Consider the following 26585-nt stretch of genomic DNA (forward strand, 5'->3'; position numbering starts at 1 on the left):
CACCAAATTGAAAACTTATATTCTTATAACTGTTAAAAGAAATTTGAAAATGTGTTCCTTGGTGTAACCTTCAGAGGACTTTTTACCTAATTAGAAATTTTAATGCATTTTACATTTTCAGTTACTTCATCAAAAATGTAGCTATAACATTTTTGTTTATTTAATATTGTTTGCAACAATAATTCTCATTCATTGAATATATTCTATTACATGAATTAGTAGAATACATTAAATGCGTGTTTTTTAAAAGCACTTAACAGTATCATGTAGTTAAAAACGTAGTTCAAATATTCTAGTGGTGTCTCAATTGCTTTCATAGACAGCAAATTACAATTCAGGTGAAATGGCATCTTCTGATGTACTATTGTTAATGGTAAAGAGTCTGTGTTTTTCACATTTCTTAAACATTATACTTTTTAAAGAAGTAAGCGAAGGAGAGTTAAAATCTCTGTTGAAGTATCAAGGTAGAATTGTCAGTTGTTTTAGACCAGGATGGAGAGTAGGGGCCTCATGCATAACACCCTGCGTAGAATTCACACTAAAACATGGCATACGGACAAAAGCGGAAATATGCGTACGCACAAGTAAATCCAGATGCAGTAATCTATGTGTACGTCATCTTCCACGTTCTTCCGTTACATAAATCACTTTCAGTGTGAAAAGTAACGCACATGCAGATGCCTTCTGCCACTCCCCAACTCCTCCCAGAATTATTCGCCTCTTTGAATATGCAAATCAATATAAATAGCCCTTAAGCTCAGCATTCTGTGAAAAGGCAGTGGCAAAAACACGTGGGAAAATAGAAGAATTTCAGCGAATACCAGCTGGAGGCAAGGAAAAACTTACTATTTGTTGGTTTAAACAGTGGTATAAACAACAAAAGGAAGTTGATCGAGTGACCTAGAGTGTCGGAGAAACTTGAATGCTCAAGTTCACAAAGTTGCACAGTGCCCGAAATAAAAAGAAGTTGTCAGATATCAAAGTCGCTGTGAAAAGGCGAGTCATTAAGTGTCATATGAAAGCTTACTAGGGTACAGATAAAAGAAAAAAAAATAGGGACACAGTGGGTAAAAAGCTCGAAATGTCAACTTTTATCTCGAAACTTCCACTTTAATCACGTAGTTTATTTTGTCATTAAAGTAGAACATCATAAACTTCATCTTACAATCATTTAACTTACCAGTTTCTCAAATACCATCATAACTAAACCAGCATGTTAAATGCTTTGTTTTGTATATGTTCTTCTGTGTGTTCTATGTGTGTGACTCACTTTGTGCTTCTTAAACAGACTTTCTCTTCCTCCGACAGGACACAGAATCCATTACATTCATGATATTACATCTCTCCGAATAATTTAAATACTGAGATGTATACTTGATATCATTTTCATGATGATAGGAATTAAAGCATGTATTAAACATGGGAATATGGTGGCGCAGGAATAGTGACATGCTTACGCCCCTTCCAGAGATTGTTCCTGCCTCCCATAAAATGCTTGCTGCACCTTGCGCAACCTTCAATAAAATAATTTATTATAGCAGTCCTGTCTCTTTCAAAGGTACTAACCCCCAATTCCTATCCTTCCTTTTCTTTCTCCAAGTACCCAATCACCACACAATTATCTGTGTAATAGACGTTAAGCCAACTGTACGCTTAGAACAGCAATTCTTTAAATCTTTTAAGGAACACTGAAATATCTTCATAGTACATGTTTAATTATTCTATCCATCTGTCCTTCTACTGTTGCGCCAGCCCCAACAAGAATACAGCACGAGGCAGGAACAATCCCTGAACGGGGCGCCAGCTCCTTGCTAGCGCTGCAACACCGTGTCCTCACAAGTTTAATTATTAACAGTATAGATTATTTAAATGATGTTAACATTTTATCTGTATAATATAATAAACATATTTTGCTGCATTTCATATTAAAATAATATTGTCATCATACATAAATAAGCGCTAAAATGGCTCAGGTTGTGCAATATTATAACTGTATCGCAAGTTTACAGTGAGGTGACTGTACTTATGAGTACAAACAGTTCTACAAGGAGCACTTAATGGACTGATTGATCGTGTTCATAGTTCTTGGGATGTAACTGTTTCTGAACTGCGAGGTCCTCACTGGAAAGGCTCTGAAAAGTTTGTCGGATGAGAGCAGTTGGAACAGACAGCATGGCTGAGGCAGCGTGTGCTAGATGCTGTATACTGATAATTCTCTTTCTGATAATCTGCTGTAGAGCTGTGATTCCACACTCAGATACAGTGCTATAAATACTCCGAGTGGTGCAGTGAGAGTAATATGGAAAAAGATGATCTAATGGGAGCAGCTGAAAGAAGAAGAAGGTGCAGTGAGAGCAACAACGCTAAAGCAGCTATGGTATTTGGAATAGTTTGGTCATTCCGTGGACCATTATATTGTTACAGGTTAATTACAATCAGATACCTTAAACTAATAAACAATATGTGGTTAATTTCAGTGTATAAGATAAAGCTGCATCAGTGGATCTAAAAAAGAAAGGGAAACCACACTGGAACAAAAGCACTGCTTTAACGCTTGATGCCGCCAGTTTGCAAAACCGAGCGGAGAACTTGCGTACGCCAAGGATTGAGCTAGTGTGAAAATGTGTGTGGCTTTACAGCAAATTTAGTTTTTATACATCGTGATGTGAGTGTGGAAACAGTTGTACGTAACATTTTTGTGCATACGCACCATTTACTGTATGCATGAGGTTTCAGGTCTGGAGCTTTGCTGATAAATTGTCAGAGAAATATTGAATTGTTATGTAATGGAATTTTTTTTTATTATTTAATAACAAAAAAAAAGATAACTTTTTACCAAGATGAGCTCCGTCAAGGCAGGGGATGGGACAGCAGACTGCTTGCTGCTTGTGCTGATTGACTCATTTACAAGACAAAGGATGCTGATAAGGAGGTGCAAAGGGATTTAAGGTGGGCCAGGATTACGAGTTTGTTCGTATGCTTCAGGAATGTTAAAAATCTAGTGTTAAAGCTGCAGGTGTGGAGTGTATAGGTGCAGGTGGCAACAAATCACTTCCAACACCTGCTCCTCAAATAAGCCCACGTTTTCTGTCTAGTGCATGTGCAGTCAACATATAAAGGACCAGACAATCACAAAATTTTAAATGTACGGGGGTGCCAATGCAATTTAAGGTGCATGTTAGAACTGCTCAACAAATTTCATCATGCACACCCTAGTAGACCCTCGTGGTGAAGCTGATGTGCTAAGTATAAGTGAGTTTTTATCCACTAAATGCGAACATATCAACAAAAAAGCAAAAGTACAAAAGGAATAAAACTATAAATGTAAAATAACCAATACTAGCATAAAATCACAATCAATATTACTCCAGCAACTGCATTTAATTCCCCATCTACCTATTAATGTTAGAAAAAAAAAACAATAATTCATGAAAATTATCCAGATAACTGAGAACTTAGCACTGATGTATTGCATAATTTGAATAATAAAGTTGACACTACTCTTAAAAGATTTTAATTTCTGCCTAAAGATACACAGAAACGAAAGCAGCTTTTTAGACAGTGTCACAGGCTGCTACAGGGATCCATGGGAGTTGGAGTTTGGAGCAGCCCTGTTGGGTTCTGTAGACTCTGTGAGGGAGTGCTGCAGGAAAGACTGAGCCCTTTGGGGCAGAACTTCCACCACACCCGGAAGTGCTGCCGGAAGAAGATCACCAGACACCTGGAGCACTTCTAGGTGTTCTGTAAAAGGAGTCATCTGCCACTACTTTGGGAGCCAGAGTCAGGTGGCAGAGGACAAAGCTTACTTGAGGAGGAGTGGAAGCGAAGAAGAGAGAGAGACAGCGCATGGGAAAGACACTATATAAATAAAATGTAATTTTTATTATTATTATTATTATTAAAGAGAGGATGAAGAAAGAAGAGAAAGCACAGTGTTTGATTGTACTGTATTGGTGTTTTGTATTGTGCTGCTGTGGGAAGTATGGGAAAAGAGCTTCCCCATATGAATAAAAAATGTGTTCTGTGCTGGAACTTGTGTCCTGGTGTCGGGTTTGGGCAGCTGGTTTCCCAAGTCAGGCAACAACATGGATAATTCGTAACCCTAATTCAGTCTTTTCCATACATTGTACAGTTAAGCAATTCTTTCAGAACATACAAGCTGTAGCTTCTCTCCATCCTTGCTATTTGTGGCATAAACATCTTGGAAGAAAACTATACACAACAAAGACTGACCTCAATTAAAATATTTTAGAAAGCTGAGAGGAACAAAGAGAATTTAAGTCATTTGGAAAAAAGGTTAAATTGAGCTTACTGAAAACAATTTTTGACCTTTTTCAAAGTAATTTCTTTGATTTATATCACCAGTTCTCTGTATCAGATACTACAAACTGGATCTCTTTATCTTCATTTTGTAATCCATTCCTTTATACTAGGATCTCTAGTTCTGCTTCTGTAATTACACTGGTGTGGTAATATTTCTCATTCTATTTTTTCTCTGTTTTACTGGTATTTTTCTGTTTATTCGGCCATTTTCTAACTCTGCTTCTTTGTGGTCAATAGCAACAGTTTCTTATAGTCGTCGGTATACCAGCAGCTTTTGGAGCAAGTTAGAGGACCCAGAATATTGCAGGGCACATTCACACTGGGCCAATTCACAGTTCCCAATTCCTCTATTGACCTTTATGGCCTTCCAAGTGTGCAGTTGTGCTAGCGGCTAGTGTGCTTACCTTGTCATGTATTATGCATTTAATAATTTGCAACTGGTTCATCTCAAGTCCCTTCAATATTGATTTTTTTTTTGCATATATGATTCAGTCAATGAATGATTTTGTCCAAAGAAATGCATACTTGACTGTAAAATGGAAATATGTGTGACTAGGTATTTGTTGTGTTTTTCATTGAATGAGAATTTATAGTATCTTCTTAACAATGTTTTGTATTGTCTTATGCTGTAAGCATCATTTTCCTATATGCTGCACTTATTGTGAGGGCCAGTTGTATTTTTTGTTGTACTTTTAAATTATCCAATCTTCTTCTTCTTCTTCTTCTTTTGGCTGCTCCTGTTAGGGGTTGCCACAGCGGATCATCTTCTTCCATATCATTCTGTCCTCTTCTGTTACACCCATCACCTGCATGTCCTCTCTTACCACCTCCATAAACCATCTCTTAGGCCTTCCTCTTTTCCTCTTCCCTGGCAGCTCTATCCTTAGCATCCTTCTTCCAATAAACTCAGCATCTCTCCTCTGCACATGTCCAAAACAACGCAATCTCGCCTCTCTGACTTTGTCTCCCAACCATCCAACTTGAGCTGACCCTCTAATATAATCATTTCTAATCCTATCCATCCTTGTCACACCCAATGCAAATCTTAGCATCTTTACCTCTGCTACCTCCAGCTCTGTCTCCTGCTTTCAGGTCAATGCCATCATTTCCAACTTATATAACATAGCTGGTCTCACTACAGTCCTGTAAACCTTCCCTTTCACTCTTCCTGATACCCGTCTGGCACAACTGACCTTCATTCCTCTCCTCTCTAGAGCATATCTCCACCTCTCCAGGATCTTCTCAACCTGCTCCCTACTATCGCTACAGATCACAATGTCATCAGCAAACATCATAGTCCACGGGGACTCCTGTCTAATCTCGTTCATCATCCTGTCTATCACCAAATAAGAAAGAGCTCATAACCAACCCCTATGTAATCCCACCTCCACCTTGAATGCATCCATCACTCCTACGGCAGACCACACCACGGTCACAGTTCCCTTGTATATATCCTGTACAACTCTTACATACTTCTCTGCCAATCCTGACTTCCTCATACAATACCACAGCTCCTCTTGAGGCACCCTGTCATATGCTTTATCCAGGTCCACAAAGACGCAATGCAAATCCTTCTGGGCTACTCTATACTTCTCCATCAACACCCTCAGAGCAAACATTGCATCTGTGGTGCTCTTTCTTGGCATGAAACCATACTGCTGCTCACTAATCATTACCTCAGTTCTTAACCTAGCTTCCTCTACTCTTTCCCATAACTTCATGCTGTGGCTCATTAATTTTATCCCCCTGTAGTTACTATAGTCTGTGACGATGTGGGTTCTGGCTCCACACTCCCATCTGATTTTGGGAACCCTTGAACCCACCACCGTCGGTAATGTCACCGATGAGCTAGTCAATGGAGGCAATGAACATCTAAGCAAGGGGATGGTTGAAAGTGCAACAGTGCTTTTATTTAAAAGAAACAATCAAAAACAAAATAGTGTTCCATGTAAAGTGCAGTGCTCCAAATTCTTCATTAAATAAATAATCCATAAAAGGTAAAACTTGGAGGTTAAAATAACAATAAGAAAAAACAACCCTTTAAAATGAGAGGTAAAATGTTTAAGGAAGCAGTCTTTAAAAACAACAAGATCAAACCCGGCGCTTCTAGCTTGTGACTCGTGACTCCCCTGCTTCTCCCTGTCCAGGCTTCGCGACAGGGGAGCCACTCTCTCTCTGCAGCTGCCCTCCTGAAACACATGCATGAGACTGGAGACCTCCCGAACCCTGGCTTCGGTATGGCACTCATCCCAGTCTCGGAGAACTTGGTTTCCAACCAACGGCCAGGTCGCCCATGTTGGGGATTCCAGAACCAAGTCTCCCGACTTCCGCTGCCTTTCCGCGGCTTCTCTGCGGCCAGTCGCCTTCCCTCGGTCACTCCTGCTACATAATCGCTCAGCTGGAGCGACATCCAAATCAATCGCCTGGGTGTAGGCCCAACACCCCAGCTTCCTTACAGCTGCCCTCGATCGTGCGCTCACCACACGCACGCACCGCCTGTCCATCTCTCTTGCACCGCATGCTTCCTCGCTCCCTGTAACCTCCGTCCTCTTTCCACCTTGAATGCATCCATCACTCCTACGGCAGACCACACCACGGTCACAGTTCCCTTGTATATATCCTGTACAACTCTTACATACTTCTCTGCCAATCCTGACTTCCTCATACAATACCACAGCTCCTCTTGAGGCACCCTGTCATATGCTTTATCCAGGTCCACAAAGACGCAATGCAAATCCTTCTGGGCTACTCTATACTTCTCCATCAACACCCTCAGAGCAAACATTGCATCTGTGGTGCTCTTTCTTGGCATGAAACCATACTGCTGCTCACTAATCATTACCTCAGTTCTTAACCTAGCTTCCTCTACTCTTTCCCATAACTTCATGCTGTGGCTCATTAATTTTATCCCCCTGTAGTTACTATAGTCTGTGACGATGTGGGTTCTGGCTCCACACTCCCATCTGATTTTGGGAACCCTTGAACCCACCACCGTCGGTAATGTCACCGATGAGCTAGTCAATGGAGGCAATGAACATCTAAGCAAGGGGATGGTTGAAAGTGCAACAGTGCTTTTATTTAAAAGAAACAATCAAAAACAAAATAGTGTTCCATGTAAAGTGCAGTGCTCCAAATTCTTCATTAAATAAATAATCCATAAAAGGTAAAACTTGGAGGTTAAAATAACAATAAGAAAAAACAACCCTTTAAAATGAGAGGTAAAATGTTTAAGGAAGCAGTCTTTAAAAACAACAAGATCAAACCCGGCGCTTCTAGCTTGTGACTCGTGACTCCCCTGCTTCTCCCTGTCCAGGCTTGCGACAGGGGAGCCACTCTCTCTGCAGCTGCCCTCCTGAAACACACGCATGAGACTGGAGACCTCCCGAACCCTGGCTTCGGTATGGCACTCATCCCAGTCTCGGAGAACTTGGTTTCCAACCAACGGCCAGGTCGCCCACGTTGGGGATTCCAGAACCAAGTCTCCCGACTTCCGCTGCCTTTCCGCGGCTTCTCTGCGGCCAGTCGCCTTCCCTCGGTCACTCCTGCTACATAATCGCTCAGCTGGAGCGACATCCAAATCAATCGCCTGGGTGTAGGCCCAACACCCCAGCTTCCTTACAGCTGCCCTCGATCGTGCGCTCACCACACGCACGCACCGCCTGTCCATCTCTCTTGCACCGCATGCTTCCTCGCTCCCTGTAACCTCCGTCCTCTTTTCCTCATCTCTTTTCTTCTCTCTCCATTTTTCCACCCCACAACCGACTCACGCTTTTTAAAATGACGCGGGCCACAGCAGCTGCAGCATTAGCCATGGGACAATCACGAATGTGGGCAGTTCCTCACCTGTGCACTCGGTGAGAAACGCCCACACCCTACGGATCACCCCTCACGGCTCGCTATGGCCCAACGTCCCCTCGCTAAGCCGCGAGTGCATCGATTATTTATTTAAAATGAATGGCCTTTGCTCAACGAGCTGTGGACCCATACCACACAGTCCTGCGCATCCTCATTATTCTTAAATATCCAATAAAAAGAGAATATATTAAGTAAATGTTCATGTAACTTCATTGAGTTAAATTTTATTTTTTTTTATTATTTAATGCATGTATCCAACTGAAACAGAATTAAATTGCGATATCTTACTATTCATATAAATGATTATGTCTCAGTTTTATTTGCTTAAATAACCTATTTAAAGCAAGTCTGATAATCAATCTGGTGTACCTTTGCTACTATAGACAATCCTGCATGGCCAAAGATACTGTGACCCTGAACTGAGGGTGTTGTTACTTAACCAAAGATAACAATGTATCATCTCCATTAGTCTAAATTTACAATGCTAGCATTAGATTTAATGTTGTCTTCTGTGCGGTCTTCAACTTAAATATTGTTTATTATTTTCATAGGTTACCATTACCTCCAGGTGCTTTTACAACACTTTGGAAAAATGATGAACTCTTCAAAGAACTTTATTTCACCAAATTTCCAGTAAGCATTAAACTTCTTCATATTTATGTATATATTTTACCTAAACAGACATGAACCGTTTTCCTTATTTAGCCCAGTGAAATTGAAGCATATATTATATGCAGTTTCCAGGTTACAAAATGGTAATTTGTTTTTTGTTTTTTTTTTTATGAAAAAATGTTTATTTTAATTTACCCATACATGATAAGACACATTTTTCCTTTTGTGGGTAGTTATCTTAAAAGCAGAGGTCTTAAAGACACCATTTTAGTTTTACTTTTTTGAGATATTTGTCATTTGCCATTTGTTTAGCTAGATATCTCTTGTGACCACCAGACAGTGCTGAGTAAACAATGAGTGGTTTACTCATTAGAATTTAGTTAATTTATTCAACAAAAAGTAAATGGCTCTCTAACCCCTTTTCTTTTTCCTTTCCTTTGCACTTGGCTGGCCTTTTCTTTCCCATGGTGATGCCTTGCACAGGTTCATGTGGAAAGTTCCTGATGTGCTTAAGAAAGTCTAGTGAGCTGCTGTCTACTTGTCCTGTCACCTTTTGTATTTCTAACAAGAGATGTTTATAGCACAGTGTAATCCCACTGAACCGACATGGATTATTCTGAGCTGTGCTGACTTGCCATGTGTTTGGTTTCCTTTCCCAGGAGTATCTCTTGGTACTTAGAGTGCCTTCTGAGAAAAGGACAATCCTTGAGGCATCTGGAGTTTGCATTCTCCCTTTTTTTTTAGTAACTTCGGCTTGTACTCCTTATACATAAGTGAAAGGAAATATAAAGAACATATCTATCTACTGCATATACAGGTCTTAAAGTTTCAAGGCAACATGCCGGTGTATGACCATTGTTAAATTCATAAACATTTCACTGACCATTTCATCATTTTACTAAAGCAACAACGCTGGTGTGTGGCATGGTGTTGCAGTTGTAGCACTGTTGCCTCACAGTAAGAAGACCTGGGTTCAAGTCCCGGGACCTCCCTACGTGGAGTTTGCATGTTCTAACTTTGTCTGCATGGGTTTCCTCCCACAGTCCAAAGACATGCAGGTTGGCCCTGGTGTTTGGGTTGGTTTTAATGGGATGTGAGAAGGTTGCCCTGCAATGAGCTGGTGCCCTATCTTGAGTTTGTTTCTGTCTTGTGCCCAGAGATAGCTGACATAGGCTCCAGCACCCACTGTGACCCTGGTCTGGATTAAATGGGATGGAAAATGAAGTGAAAATAAAGCCACCCTGGTTTTTGTTTTAGATAAATTTTAAACATTATAGCATAGTATTTTAACAGTTTATCAGTGTCAGGTGAGCACTATAAATTGTTTACTCACTTGCCATCAAACTGCTTTCCTTCAGTAGCCATGAGCATACTGTGAGCACAATTCAATATCTCTGCTTAAGATGGAATCAAAGCAAGTGCAGTAGAACGGGGTGTTAAAAATTAAATGACAATGAGTTTGGTTGAAAGAAAGAGGGGTGAAGGCAATGGTGTGTTCTGAAAAGTTACACAGAGTGAGTGGAAAAAAGTCTCCTTACTGCATAACATGGAAAAAATGCACGGGATAGCTATTTGTGCTGTCTAGTTTAAATCAACATTGCCACCCCAGCTGCTGCTGTGTCTGTGCTAGACTGTATGTAACAAAAAAAATATGTATTTAGTGCAGTGCCTGATCCTTCATTCACAATAGCTCAACCACTTATTGAATTGTGTAAAAAGCCATCAGAGGACCAAAATGTTTATATTTAACTTAATTTAGGTTATTTTCATTACGTGATTTAATTATTGTAAATCTCTTGGCCATGTTGGTTGCAGTTCTTTTCTTCATTTATATTTTTGCATCCCCATTTATTTCATAGCTGCTAAGAAAATTGAAGCACTTTAAATTTTGATAAATGATTATGTAAATTGTTGCAGTTTTATTTTTCATTTCAGTTTTCAGAAAAATACTGTATATACTCCCATATAAGTCGGGTTTTGAATCCCAAAAAATCAGACTACAACTTAAACACCTGTTCAAAAATACAACAATTTTTAATTTTTTTTTTTTTTTTACATCTTCTTGCTTTCTCCAATCTCACATCAGTTTCTAAGACACATTGAACCTTGTTGCAGCAGTGCAGTTACCAATTTATTTCGCTATTTTCTTCTGACCGAACGCTTCATCGTAGATAAGGGATGATCTTACGATGGTGTGAGATAGAAAAAACACACAACAGTGCGAAGTCACTTCAGAATAATTTGGGTATCACCGTGTGGTCACATAGGCACAATACATAGAAAAAAAGGCTGTGTACTCCATGGTTCCTCTCTCAGGTAGGCGTTATTATATCATAATCTCTTGGATCAATAGCGTGAATTTTACGCATTCGACTTATATGGTCGACATTATAAAGTACTGGTAATTATATTACCATAAGCCCTGACTTATCCACGGGAGAACTTAAACGCGAGTATGTACAGTATTCATTTTTCACACCAGAATTAAGCATTTCAAACATGATCATTGGATGTGTTAATTAAAATGGTTTCATCACTGAAAATATGTTGCAAAAGATACAATTTAAAATGTTGTCGTTGTTTGCATTATTTATAAAATATTGACAATTTTTTTTCAGTTATTGTACCTCTGGTAATGATCCTTGGTCAAAGGTTTATGGCTTAGAATTTTTTTCTAATTTTAATCTATTTATCCATCCTTACAAATGACAATGTTACAGTTCACTTCAAATGTACACCACTACATTTATGACTAGTTAAACAATTTGCTTATTGTCATCCATTGAGGCAGTACCCTAAAAACCCATGGCAGTTCTCCCAATAAGTGATCGAACCAGCAGCCTTGCAGATTACACACACCAGGATAGATCTCATTCAAATTTTTATTGACATGGCTCGAAGTTGGACCTGTTGCCATCCACATAAAGTGGGACACAAATACTATGAGCTAATGCTGAGCGGTATACCAGTTCATACTGAAAACCGTTTTTTATTTTTGTAATGATATGAATTTTTCTTATACCGCAACACCGGTGTACAGTAAATTGCCTAAACAACGTTCTGAATGTGGCGCATGCGGGTAACTGTTTAAGGGGGACCTTTTTCACTGCTACACTGCTAAACACATATACTCGCTAAACTGAAGCTTTAGCAGACAATAAAGTTGAACATGATGACACAGAAGAATTTTGGCTGGAAAAAGGAGTCACGTCTGTTGTCTGGAGATACTTTGGATTTAAAAGGTCGGATGTGGACCATTACTGTATGTTCAAATATGTGAGTACTGTTTCTATACTACTCTTCTATACTCTTCTTCTACGCTTCTATACTACTGGATAATACTGCAAGCCAAGTTGTACTATTTTTTTCAATACTGTGTAATGTACCTGAGTACTGTGTAATAGTGTCACGACATGTTGACTTTATTCTCGATATTTCCATTTTAATCTCTACTCTTATGACGAGAATAAAGTCATCATGTTGACTTAATTCTCGACATTTCTACTTTATTCTCGCCATTTATGTCGAGATTAAAGTCGACATGTTGACTTTATTCTCGCAATTTGTCATTAAAGTAGAACATCGTAAACTAAACTGCATCTTAAAATGAATATTTCATTCACTAGATTTTCTCAAACCCCATCGTATGTTATGAAGCACATTAAATACTTTGTGTTACGTGTTCCCCGAGCCATGTTAATCACTATGTGCCTCTTAAACTGACTTCCTCTTGCACTTGCACTTGATAGACATGTTAATGGGGGTACGGTTGGAACGGTAAAGGAAATGGGTACCTGAACAGTAAACTAAGTCTAAAATACCCACACAATAACTATAATCGTACTAAATGAACAATAAAACAGCGGAGAAGCCGTGGATTAAATAAAAAGGCTGCAGTTATCAGCAGGGAGACATGAATACCGTGGCGAAGCAAGGAAGGGAATGAAGAGACTGGAGAGATGGACGGCCTTATATGGACATGCAGCCAATTACGTGGGAGGCGTGGGGATGGGGAGGACGTAACGCAGCCACACATGGCGACCGAGCTGCAGGCTATGGACGTATATATGTACGTAAGTAGGATTCAGTTATGACCGTTACGGGTAGAATTTTGAAATGAAACCTGCTTAACTTTTGTAAGTAACATGTAAGGAATGAGTCTGCCAAATTTCAGCCTACATGGGAAGTTGGAGAATTAGTGATGAATGAGTGAGTGAAGGCTTTGCCTTTTATTAGTATAGATGTATATAGCTTAGCTTGAACCAAGGTCCATATTAATGCAATTTGCCTTAATGATGGTTCAGTTGGTAAAGATGTCATCACCACGTTACACTTGTTTTATTTTATTTTATTTTTATTTGGTGAATACTGTGTAATGCACCTGGGCCTGAAGTCTTAAAGTAATAGTATTATTACTGGAAGTTGTACTATTATTTATTTTATTGTTATTACTTATTAGTTTAAATATTATGCAGTTTAATGATAGTGATAATGATGGTAAAGTTGTCTTCAATTCCATCCGGGGGAGTAAATTCTAACATTATTCAAAGTTATTGTCTGTTTTTTTTTTTATTATTACTATTTAATTTAATATTGTTTCTTTGTATCAGTATACTGCTGCTGGATTATGTGAATTTCCCCTTGGGATTAATAAAGTATCTATCTATCTATCTATCTATCTATCTATCTATCTATCTATCTATCTATCTCTCTCTCTCTCTCTCTATCTATCTAAAAAGTCACTTTAATGTGTCAGTGGACAGAGATTGTTAACATTAACAGAAAGTGTAGTTGGTTTACAAAAAATATTCACTATTTATTCCTTTTCTAAGACATGTTAGAACCATTCCCTGTCTAAAATAGCCTCAATGTTTTAAAACACTGTCTGGAGGGAAGCAGTACTGTATAAGGTTTTCAGGGTGGCCAAACCATATTCTATGTCTATTTAAAAAAGTAAAGTATTTCTTTACTACTGTGTACTTCATACTGGGTTATAATGTTTGTTGAATAACAGGGAAAGACCCTAACCACTGTTTTCTTTTTTTGACATTTGAGAGTCATTTCAGAGTAGCCAAGTGAAAAGTGAAAGCGTGCCCCAGATTGCAAGCCATTTATGCAGTTTGCTCTGCAACTGTCAGAACATGATGGATCATCACTTTCTAGCTTTATTGCTTTCTGTGTTAAAAGTACTGAAAAGCTTTCAAATTGTAACAGTGGGATTGATTTTTCTGAAGCGGATTAACTCTGCAATGTTGTGTTTATGAATGGCATGTGTTACTGCACAATGCAGCTATATAGCCACTGGCTGAAACCTGCAACTTTAAAGAAGTCATGAAGCAGAAGCATGGTCAGCATATAAAATGATAGATGATTTATTCAAGTAGAAATCAGTCTTGCAATGCTGAAAATAATGCAAGATACCATGTGTTGTTATTATCCAATCCTAACCAATTTCTCTAATGGGTCCCAGTGCTTCCTATTCTTTAAGTCCTGAAATTAAACCTCGATTCTCATACAACCCTGTGTGTGTCTATTCTGATATGAAAGCACATACAGTATATTCATAAATAGAAAACTGCTTACCACTTATTGTGTGCATGTGTGTCTACTTCAGGCATGCAACCAATTAAGCAGAAACCAGTAAACAGCCCAAAGGTTTAGTTAGGACCTTTTCACTTTAATAAAAGTACTTATCACTGCAAAGATACTTAAAGAAGCTGCAAGTAAGTCATTCATTTCAGATGGACGCCCCAATAATATTCCTATTTCCTTCTGATTAATCCCAGAATCAGCAATCGACAGTTAGCTTTTTGGTTTATTCCTAATAATTGAGAGCTTGCTGCTTATTTTGGCTTGTTACTGACACAATCAATTAGGGTTCTCCACAACAGCACAGGATTAAATTTCATAGATATCTGCTTGGTAGCCCCAAAGAGGTCTGTGATGTTTGGATTCCTTTAGTCTCCATTCCTCGCCACACACTGCAAGTATGAGTCTGTTGTTTTATCATATTGAATTATTTAATTAGACCAGCCTTTCCAATGTAGGTTTATTTCATCCCAGGAACAACCTGTATTTTGGAAGTTATTGTTCAGCCTTCATTAGTAATGACAACTGCCTAATGAGCAGAATTTGGCAATCATTGAAGTAAAAAAATTCCTTGCACACTCAGGGTATCCATTTTTATAGATGGACTTTTTAGAAAACTGAAAAGTTGATAGCTTCAGACTATGCTAGTAAGAACATGAAGTGGGATAAGAAAGCTTCCGAAATCCACATTTAAATTGTGATCACTAAAACTGCTTCCATGTATGTTTTTTCCTTTTTTCTTCCAGCCTATGTGATAACATCACTGTCTATACTACCATCTAGTGGTAAATGTCAACCATGTATAATAAGAAGAAAAAAATGAATTCTTCCTAATGTGGTTCCGCATCGCAAACAATACTTTTAATTTCTGAATTTGCTAAATTTTGTATTGATTTTTGTAGAGATTTGTTTAGCAAAAAATGATATAAGCAAATTACACCTTGCCTACTTATTTTATTTATAGCTTTTTCATGAGATGTGCTGTGATGTCATTATTTATAAAAGCAGCTGAAGTAATTTTTTTTCAAAAACATCTGATTGTATTTAACCATCAGAGCTACATGTCCTTATCTTTAGGCCTTCAATATTAGGTTTTCTGTTTCTTCCACAAAGACATAAAAAACATTTTCATTAGGTATGCCATTCCTTTGTCTACTGAGTCAGTTTTTACTGATTTTGGCACAGTACAGGCCCAATGTGTTTAGAATACTTCATTAATTTATGTTCAAAACCTGCTTATTCTAGTAGACAGGCATCCTGGTGTATTGACAGAGGCAATGAACTGCACTTTTTTTTTTTTTGTTAAAATTCACCTCATTATGACCGTGAATAAGTTCAGTTTCATTATTGTATAGTGTTTTGCTTTCTTTGCATTGCAGGAAGAAACATAACTTTTGTTGTACTAAAACATTAAAAACAGATGTAATGCAATCTAATGTTAGTAAGCTTTCCTTGGATAAAATCATTCAGTTATTTTCTAAACTGCTTAGTCCTGAACAGGGTCGTGGGGGTCTGCTGGAACCTATCCCAGTTAGCATAGAGCGCAAGGCCATACACAGATCAATTTAGGATCATCAATTAGTCTAACCTGCATGTCTTTGGAATGGGGAAGGAAACAGGAGCACTTGGAAGAAACCTGTGCAGACACAGGGAGAACTTGCAAGCTCCACACAGGGAAGACCTGGGACACAACCCATGGTATCCGTACTGCAAGGCAGCAGCACTACCACTGCACCACCTTGGGTAAATACACCAGTCAAATATGTAAAATAATACAGGCTCAGTATTGCTAGCTTCAACTGCAAAATAAAGATCCAGCTCTTTACTGAGTACATTACACCTTTCTAGAGAGGTCTGGAGTTACAAATGAAACACACACATCTTTAGGGTGAACACCTTAAGCGCACCTGACATTACACGACTTTTCTAACAACTCTGAATTGCATACTTCATTCACATAATGTTACCATGTCAGGGACAGTCATGGCACACTCCTGTGACCATCAGCCATATAATATGACATATCCAGTGCCTCAGTCTAACTAGTCTGTGACTTGCTTCAATCAACTTAACACTAGAATTACCGAAGCCTACGAAAAAACTCATAATCACAGCCCACTTTAATTCCCTTCACACCTCTATATCATTTTTTGTGTTGTAAATGTATCAATCAGCACAGACAGTAAGCAGCCTGCTATCCCATCCCCCAACACCACCGCCGCAGCTCAAGTCGCAAAGAAGATTTTCAGTGCTCAAGTGGTTTATCTGGGAGTGTGGTGCCTAGATTTGTAGAGGGTAAATAATATATTGTCATTTGGAATACATGCATTTCATGTGTGTTCCGTGTCTACAACAATCTATGTAAACACATCATTAAAACAGAAATGTTTTTCATATTTTAGTAATAATTAACAAAATGTAGACATGAAGTGTATAAAAACTTAAGTCCAAATATCAAAAAGGTACAAATATAACAAAACAGGTGCGCTTTTATTCAAGAATATAACTGCAGAAAAAGAATTTGCATTCAGGTAAGTCAATGACATCACTGCCTGGGTGGCGCAGAAATAAGAACTGCTGACTCCTAATCAAGAAGTCACTGGTTCGATACTGGCTGCCTCCCAAATTTACCGTTTTGAGTAGTAAAGCTGCTCCTATTGTTAATATTATACAATGAAAACATACATTTGATTTGCATCTGTAACAGCCTGATTAAATTTATAGTACAGGCAGTCCCTGGGTTACGTGCGAGGTAGGGACTGTAGGTTTGTACTTAAGTTGAATTTGTATGTAAGTCGGACCAGGTACATTATTTTAAGAAATGCTATTGTTGACCGACTGTAACCAAGTGCTCAGCCAATGAATGATGGAGTTTCACCTCTCTTACCGTTTTATTATTTGTACTTTATTTTCAATGGTGATGGTTTTTCTCTTCTTTACTGTATCACCAGCACTTCAGATTTGCGTTTCAGAGACATTCTTGAAGGGTGAAGACAAAAGTATAAGATGAGCTCTTCTGCACAGTACTGTACATGCTATCACAGCAGGAAGGCACCTGTTGTCAACATGTCAGATGCTATGTGCGTAACAGTACAGCAAGGCTTGCTATTGAGAATTAATGGGGCAGCGAGGGGCAGTTCAAAACCCACCCACCAACCACACAGTCACCTCCACTACAGTATGCTGCCTGCAGCGTCCGCCCACCAAGTACAAACACGGTGTGGCCAAAGGCGGGTAGTGAATCACCCACCACTGCCCCCTTTCAACAGGCAGCCACCCGAGGCACACTACAATGCTAGCCCCCGCCGTTCTGTTCACCCTTAATGGCCTCCGTTCAGCCACAACTAGGTCACCGCTTGCAGCATTACCAGCCACCCACCGAGAACGAATGGGGCAGCCATATGTGTTGGGCGGCAGTGAAACGCCCCCCTCCTCTCCATCCAGCCAGCGTCCAGTCAGGAGCGATTGCTGCGGCAGTGTAATGGGCGGGCAGCAAACCGCCCCATCAAACCTCTGTCCTGTACATAAGCGATAGCTGTGGCCCCAATGACTATGGACCACGGGTCACCACTTGCCGCCGGGAGCTGCCCGAGGAACAATACTCTGCACAAGCAGCGAAATTGCCCCCCATCCATTGTATTGTATTGTATTGGCCTCCTTATTTTTGACACCAACTGCACGCCGAACCTACCTGAAAAGGGGACTTTCTTTGATCTGCCTTTCCCAAAGTTTCTTCCATTTTTTCCCTACATGGGTTTTTTTGGGAGTTTTTTCTTGACTTCTTAGAGAGTCAAGGCTGGGGCCTGTCAAGAGACAGGACCTGTTAAAGCCCATTGCGGCACTCCTTGTGCGATTTTGGGCTATACAAAAATAAATTGTATTGTATTGTATTATACTGACCTTTTTATTTGAAAATATTGTCAGATCTTGTGCGTGAACGAGATTGGGACTGGAAAAACTGTGGACATGGGTGAGTAGTGTGCGGGATTGAGAATGATTGTGGATATGAATTTTTTTTTTTATTCAGTTTTATTCTTGAGCGTTCCTTCTAACGCTGAATTAGTATGCACCTTCTGGTCCATGATGTCAAAAAGAGAGACTTAGGTGATGATTCCCAATCATGCACACCACTCATACCCACGTCCACATTTTTCTCAGTCCCAGTCTCATTCACACACAAGATCTGACACTGTTTTCAAATAAAGAGGTGGTATAACAAAACAAGTTTGTTGTACCACGTCTTTAACAGCATCAGATCGGGTATTGGGCTTTGGGGCTTGGGTTTTTTGGAGCATGAATGGGACTGAGAGAATAAAACTGAAAAAAAAAACTCAAACTTTTACAAGTACTATAAATTTACACCGGCTGTTACAAACACAAATCAAATGTATGTTTTTATTGTACAATATTAACAATAATAGCACCTCACTACTCAAAACTGTAAATTTGGGAGACAGCCAGTATCGAACCAGTGACCTCTTAAGCAGAAGGAAGCAGTTCTTACCGCTGCGCCACCCGAGCAGTCATGTCATTGGCTTGCCCTAAGGCAACTTCTTTTTCTTCGGTTATATTCTTGAATAAAAGCACCCTTGTTTTGTTATACTTGTACCTTTTGTGAAAGTGTTTATTTGATATTTGGACTTTAGTCTTCACACATTATACACTTCATGTCTATATTTTGTCAATTATTACTAACACATGAAAAATTTTTACATAGATCGTTGTAGACACGGAACAGACATGAAATGCATGCATTCCAAATAAGGATATATTATTTACCCTCTACAATTCTAGGCACCTCACTCCCAGATAAACCACTTGATCGCTGAGTATCTTCATTTTACGACTTGAGCTGCGTCGGTGGAGTGGGGGAATGGGATACCTGGCTGCTTGTTGCTTGTGCTGATCAACATTTACAACACAAAAGACGCTGACGGAGAGGTACGAAAGGATTCAAGGTGGGCCGGGATTACAAGTTTTTTCATAGGCTTCGGTAATTCTAGTGTTAAACAGATTTGATTTTATTTTAAGTCGCAGAGACAGGAGTACCGGTAAGTACAATGCATATAATGCAGCCACAAGGAATGAGAAACATGGGTGTTTTTGACTTGATAAACAGGCTGGCTCATCTGTCTGATGTGTGTTTTACATGCCATGACAGAATGGGAAAAAAGACAGAAAGGGGCAAATATTCTAACTGAACTCACTTTAATTGTAAAGCATTTCTACAGTACCAGCTCTGTCGCGCAGTCATTCACTGTTAGAAAAGGGGGCAAGCATGCAATAATTTGAAAATGTGAAACTATGCTGGAGAGTTATCACACAGTTAATGTGACATACTCTGTAAATTCTAGTCATGTAATCAGATATTTTTGGGCGATGAGATCAAAAACTACCATCTTCAACATTGACATCTGCTCTGACAAGAAGTTATGTGACAGTGCTTTTATGTAGAAATAGTACTTGTTTAAAGAAAAGTGTAAAATGTTTTGTCTGAACTATACAGCAGGAATTTTACTTTAGGCCTAAGGCTACCTTCCTTGTTGTCAGAATCTGGACAACTCTAATATCATCATTATGTTTTATTAGTTGGTGTTTAGTTGTTTATCCAGAAAATAATTTTGTTTGTTGTTATGTTTATATTCCACCCTTCCTGTATTATTTTATATGTATGTCATTAATTTCTAGTTTGAATTTCTAGGTACATGGCTCACTTTCAGGCACTAATATCAGCGCCCCTACTTCTCTAAGGAGTGCAACTTATTTCATCTAATTCCTAGAGAAATTCAAAGTGCTTAAACTCATAATTTTGGTATACTAGTTTGACTCTGAAACATTTTTGAACACTAATTAAATTCTGTCTTATTCTGGTTCACATTTCTTTTATTCTCTGGCATCTGAGAATTCAAATGAAATTCTATTTTTCTGTTTTTGGTGCCCCTGGACATAATAACATTAGGACCAGAAAAAAAGTAAAGAATCTCATCATTTAGGCCAGAAAAAAATAGTTCAGCTGTACACTGGATTACTTCACTTTAATCAGAACACTTCAGTTTGTACTCCCTTTGCTATTATCTAACAATTTAAAAATACACTCATAATTAGACAATAAGTACAGTTACAAGTAAATATTTATGAACTGAAAGCACGTGTTCAATAGTTATTTTATTTATTTATTTTTTTGTAAAATAAAAATATGCGTAAATGTTAATGTCAAGATCTCTTTTTATGCAAATAACTGCTCTTGGACTACACCTAAATATCACTCGTGGTTACAGTTTCATCCTTTTAGTGAAGGTACGATTTGAAAGCGTGTTACATCCTATGCATGTTTGTATTTATGCCAGCGTAACTTGTGTGTGAAAAGCTGAAAAACTTTTAGCACCCTAAAACTTGGCCTTGCCTTTCAACTCCACTCTAGGGCCCAACAGCCTGCTTAATTGTCAGTGTACCCAAAAAAATACAAAAAGAAAGATGGTGGCATGCCAGACATTTCCCTATTTTTCCCAAGTCAAGTATAATACATTTGTAAATAAAACAAGTTTAACAGAGTCACTTCACATTTTTCATATAGTATATATTTTTGTGCAGTCAGGTTCATAACACAAGGCAAGCATCTTTCCTCTTCTAAGTTTGGTATGTATGACACATCTTAAATATGCCCCCATTAACACAAGACACTGCAAAAGTTTGTCCATGCCAAGATGTGTAATTCTCTTGTCTAATTATTTGTAGCCTTCTCAGTGTAAACTTGTGCTGTAGCCATTAAGTCAGAATCACAGGTAAACAAAAAACTACATTAGTCTTGTTGTCCTTAGATGCCCCATCTAGCACACATAAAACTTGTCTGGTCTGCACTTCACTAATTTATACTGGCTAAATTGATGAGGATGTGGTAATGTTTAGCCTTGCTGCTTCAAAGCTCATTGCCTGTAAAATGTTCTTCACATGTCCACAGATTTTCTACAGGTACTCTGGTTTGATGTCACTTTTCAAATATATATGTCCTAGTTTTACCTGACTCAGTACAAGTGTGTGTGTGAGCTGTATGACAGTTTAGTTCCTTTATTGTGCATGATTCTGTTGTGATGGTCTCCATTTTTGTTATACCCGAATATGAAAACAACTTGTTTGAATAATGGATGTTCTGCCTTTCATTTGAACTTATGCTGCCATCTTTGAGACAAAGAAAGAAAAAGGTGTTTTTAATTGTGTTAAATTTGAATAAACAATGGGTGCTCGGAAACTTGAAAGTACACCTTATGAGAGGGTCCTAGGAGTTATAGTGGTCTCATCACTACCTATATCAAGGCAATGTACAGAAGTTATCAAAAAAGAAAGTAAAGGATGTTAAGCATATAGATGGTTCATTAAATTAATTGATGCAATATATTGTGATCATATGTCTTTAGGAGAATATTTCTTAATAGCAATATGTGTGTTTTCTAGGGATATTATGATACAATGGATGCTGGCTACATGGATGAAGAAGGGTATCTATATGTGATGTCTCGAGTAGATGATGTGATTAATGTTGCAGGACACAGGATTTCAGCTGGTGCACTCGAAGAGGTAAACAAGCTGTTAGGCTTCATTAATCAGTATATTTGTTTCTTTCTTCCTGATCTGCGCAGTTTATTGAACTTAATGTAAAATAATATATTTTAACTGAGTATAAAATTTAGTAATTTTTAACAACACTATCAATTGCTTCTGCTAGGACTGGGAAGATGAAGTCAAAGTTTATGTTTTTGGTGTATTCAAGCAGTTTTGTGATATATAATGAAGAATATGAAGCTAAAGCATAACATTTTACATTTTGGTTTTTTTATGCATGTATGCTTCAGCAAGTCTGTTTGGTAAATTGACTGTTGGGTGACTGTAAAATCTTGAATCTTGTCTAAAAATTTTAAGAAACACTGCTTCATGCAAAAGTGGAAATCTAGAATTAGATTATATAGATGTAACAGAGCAGACCAAGAGAGCTTGATAAACTAAATGGTCTCCTTTTGTTTTCATGATAACAAATGATCATAGCAATGCACTCTCCATCGTGCCAAAGTCACAGCCCTAAAAGTTTATTATTTTAACTGGTTTTCATTACAACAAAATTCTGTTATTAATTTTTTAACCCCCTAAATCTGCAGTGCTTCTAATTAATTATTTCCAGGTAATAGTCCCTTTTTTGCTTTAATGCCATACTGACTGTGACGTACCTAGCACAAGTTTAAAGGTATCCATTTGAAACAAAAATGAAGAGAATGAATAAAATTTCACAGTTCAGTTAAAAACAGACAAACAAAAAACACATGCATTAAAGCAGCAGAATGCAATGTAATCTTTAATAAAATAAATTTTATGGCTGGCACCTCCATAAAGTACAGCACAGTGCAAAAATGATTTCATTGCACAAGTGAAGAGAGAGCTTGGTGTCGAACTAATTGGAACCATTTGCTGAGTTATGGTGCAGATTAAATTTGTATCATACTCATTAAAAGTGAAGAGAAAATTCCAGGTTTGTTTTATTATTTACTCAGCTGCCTGGTTTTCTGCAGCCACAGTGGTGTAATCTGAAATTACTTATGGTCACTCTTTGTTCATGATGGACTGACATTTATGTGTTTTCCTTGTTTAAATAGTAGTCCAAAGTCCACAAGAAAGAAAATCCAAGATACAGTCATTTACTTTACAAGCAGAAATAAGACTGCCAATTAAATAGACTGCATATCCCATAAACCCAACCATTACCTCTGGCTAAGCGTAATGATGCTACAGCAGAGAATCAAAAGCATTTCAAACTTGGAAACAACCACTCTTCATCATCTCATCAATCAGTAATGTAATATTATTTACTTTTCTATTCCAGGGTATGCTTAATTATGGTCATAAGTGCAATTCAGGTAGTAATTATATTCTAAACAGCATCATTACCTTTACAGCTTTGTCAAGTCACTTTTTTGAGTAGTGCTGCACTTCATTATAGAATTTTTATTAATATATCATATACTTCACTGAGAAAATTATTAGGAACACCATACTAGTACTGAGTAGGTCTTCCCTTTGCTCTCAATACAGCCTCAGTTGTTTGTGGCATTGGTCCACAAGATGTTGGATCCAACATTCCTTTTAGACTTTGGTCCACACTGACATGGCTGCATCACACAATTTCTGCTCATTTGTCAGCTGCACATTCATGCTGAGAGTCTCTAATTCTACCAGATCCGCTGCGTGAAGAACTGGCACTCATTGTCCATTTCAGGAAACCAGTTTGAGGTGAATTTTGCTTTGTGACATGCTGTAAGTAGCCATTTGAAGCAACAATACTCTAATAGGCCATGCCATTCCCATTCAAGCAATGACCGAGTGGTATTACCGGGCTCAAAGTGTGCCAAGAAAACATTCCCCACACCATTACACCACTGGCCTGGACTGTTGGCACAAGGCAGGTTAAGTGCATGGAATCAAGCCATTGGAGCCAAATTTTGACCCTAACATCTATGTGCTTCAGTACAACTCAAGATTTACCTAACCAGTCTGTCTAGTTTTGGTGAACCTTTTCCCATTGCAGTTTCAGGTTTCTATTCTTCACTGATTAGAGTGAAACCTGATGTGGTCTTCTGCTGTTGTAGCCAACCCCCCCACCCCATCTTATAGTTCAATGTGTTGTGCATTCCAAGATGCTTTTCTACCCACCGCAGTTATGCACAATGGTTATCAAAGTTACCATAGCCTTTCTCAGCTTGGCCATTCTCCTTGGACCTCAGCTCATCAACAGTGTTTCTGTCCACAGAACTGTTGGTCACTGGATGTTTTTTTATTCTCCAGAAAGTGCTGCCACTCTGAAAAAAACTACATTAATTGTTCCAGGCTCAAAAAAGGCAGGCACATCTTCACCAGTGACCCTTACATCCCACTTCATGAAGACCTTTGGGAGGGTGGTCCTGAACTACATGAGTCCTCTTATGAAAGATCAATTGCAACCACTGCATTTTGCCTACTGGACAAAGATTGACATTGGAAGACGCAATTATTTATCTGCTCCAAAAGGCTTTTTCCCATCCATCTAGTGCCACTGCCATTAGTTCCATCCAGCCGTCCGTTTTAAGGGTTTAGTTTAGAGCGGGGGGTCGAACTCCGGGCCTGGTGGCTGCAGATTATCATTCTAACCCTTTTCCTAATCAGTGACCAGTTTTCACTTCTAATTAATTTCTTTTCCCTTCATTTTAATAGCCCTGTTTTTAAAGAGTAAGTCATCTGAATGTATTCCTTTCTTCATTAAATGACAGCCAAACAGAAATGAGATGTGAAACGAGCAAACAGATGACCAGCTAAACTGGGATTTCAAACTTTAACCAATTTCACTCAAACTAATCTCTAAAAACAGCTGATTCTTGCTGTTAATTAAACCCATTATTTAATTCAATGGCTTGTTCCTGCTCTCATTCTGCCATAGCAGACATTTCCAAAACTGTTGATTTTTCTGTTCTATCTAAGAACACCGTCAAAATATTTTGGTGACCTGAGAGATCAACCTATTGTGTGATGGGCACAGGAGAGCGAGCTGGTCATGTTTTGGCTCATTTTGTGTCTCATTATTGTTTGGCTGCTAATAAAGGAAAAAGAGACAACTAAGGGGCCTGAGTCAAGTTAATTAAAACTAAGGCAAAAGAAGTTAATTAGTAGCAAAAACTAGTCACTAATGAAGAAGATGGTCAGAATGAAAACCTGCAGCCACTGCAGACCTCCAGGACCGGAGTTCAACACCTATAGTTTAGAGATATGCAGATGAATGAGCCTACGGTGTACTGGAAATATGGACTGTTCTGAAGACTACAGTTTGTGAGGCTTAAGGACTCTATCGGTGATGTGGATGAGAGCTAAACTGGAGCATTACAAAGAACTGTTCTGTCTCCTTTTCACATCACCCTGTACACTTCAAACTATACTTACAGTAGCAGATCATGTCACTTATAGGAATTCTCAGATGATTTTGCACTAATGGAGTGTATTGACAAGGGGATAAGACAGGCGAAAAACTTTCTTTCTTGGTGCAAAAATATTTGTCCGCAACTTAACATCAGCAAAACCAAGGATTATTGATTTTTGCCACACAAAAGAACCTCTACACCTGGTTACTAGAACTACTACAAGTAATTGGAGGTCCATATCAGTGACTAGCTGGACTGGTCTCGTAACACAAATAAACTATACAAGACAGGGCAGTCAAGACTGTTTTCTTTTTTCTTTACTTAGAACGCCACACTATGTTAATATGGATAGCAACATCCTTTACATCTTCTATAACTCCGCGATGGCTGGTGCAATTTTTTTTTTTTTTAATGTTGTGGTGTGCTGCGTTAGTAACTTCTCTTCAACAGAGGTCCACAAAATCAACAAGTTAATTACAAATGTAGGCCCAGATGCACTCCTGGAAGATACAGTGAAGACAAAACTGAGTGCCATTATGAACAAGGCTGTACATCCTTTCTCTGAAACGCTAACACTGAGAACTTTGAGCCAACAAATTATTCAGCAGTTGTGTGTCAAAAAAACTGTACTGGGACTTCATTATGCCATTGGCAATCCACCTTTAATAATGCCTCACTGCAACTGTGACTACTCTTTTATCTTTTGCCACATAAGAAATATTTTCTTTAATTGTTAGTAATTTTAGTATTTGAGGGGGTGATTATTTGTATAACTTTATTTGCTTATTTATTTTTTTTTATTGAGCTTCTAGCTTTGTTTCTGGTGCTCCTCGAGTAGACCCAGAACTGAATCAAGTGGCTTTGAAAATGGATTGATGAGTGTGCTTAAATATATAATATAACTGGAGGAGTGAAGAGACAGGACAAAAAGCAAAATAAAAGTAATTATAACAACAAATCTAAGATTTTTAAAATTTTTCTTTCTATAGGCAATTTTGCAACACTCTGCTGTTGTGGATTGTGCTGTTGTAGGCTTACAAGACCCTTTAAAAGGACATGTGCCTTTAGCCTTGTGCGTTGTACAGAATGGTAAGATTTTCTTTCCCATTTAAAGAAAAAATATAACTCGGTAATTTTTTTCAGCTAGAGTATCCATAAAGTAACTTAACTGTGAAGCATTTGTATTTTAATGTTTGTGCATATTTATATAGCTCTGCTGCTGCAACATTTTACAAAAATCCATCAGTTTTCAAAACTGCTGAGTCCAGTGTGGGTGCA

General features: G+C 38.4%; 1 protein-coding gene across 2 annotated transcripts in view; it reads left to right on the top strand.

Moving 5' to 3' along the window:
• Window positions 1-26585, top strand: part of acss3 (acyl-CoA synthetase short chain family member 3) — a 215911-nt gene that overhangs the window by 173855 nt on the left and 15471 nt on the right. For both annotated transcript variants that reach the window (XM_039761751.1, XM_039761752.1), the window contains 3 exons: window positions 8730-8811; window positions 21829-21951; window positions 26297-26396. In XM_039761751.1, coding sequence (XP_039617685.1) covers window positions 8730-8811; window positions 21829-21951; window positions 26297-26396 — 305 coding nt within the window. The remainder of the gene's footprint in view (window positions 1-8729; window positions 8812-21828; window positions 21952-26296; window positions 26397-26585) is intronic.

Source organism: Polypterus senegalus, chromosome 8, assembly GCF_016835505.1.
Source record: "Polypterus senegalus isolate Bchr_013 chromosome 8, ASM1683550v1, whole genome shotgun sequence".
Classification (NCBI taxonomy): domain Eukaryota; kingdom Metazoa; phylum Chordata; class Cladistia; order Polypteriformes; family Polypteridae; genus Polypterus; species Polypterus senegalus.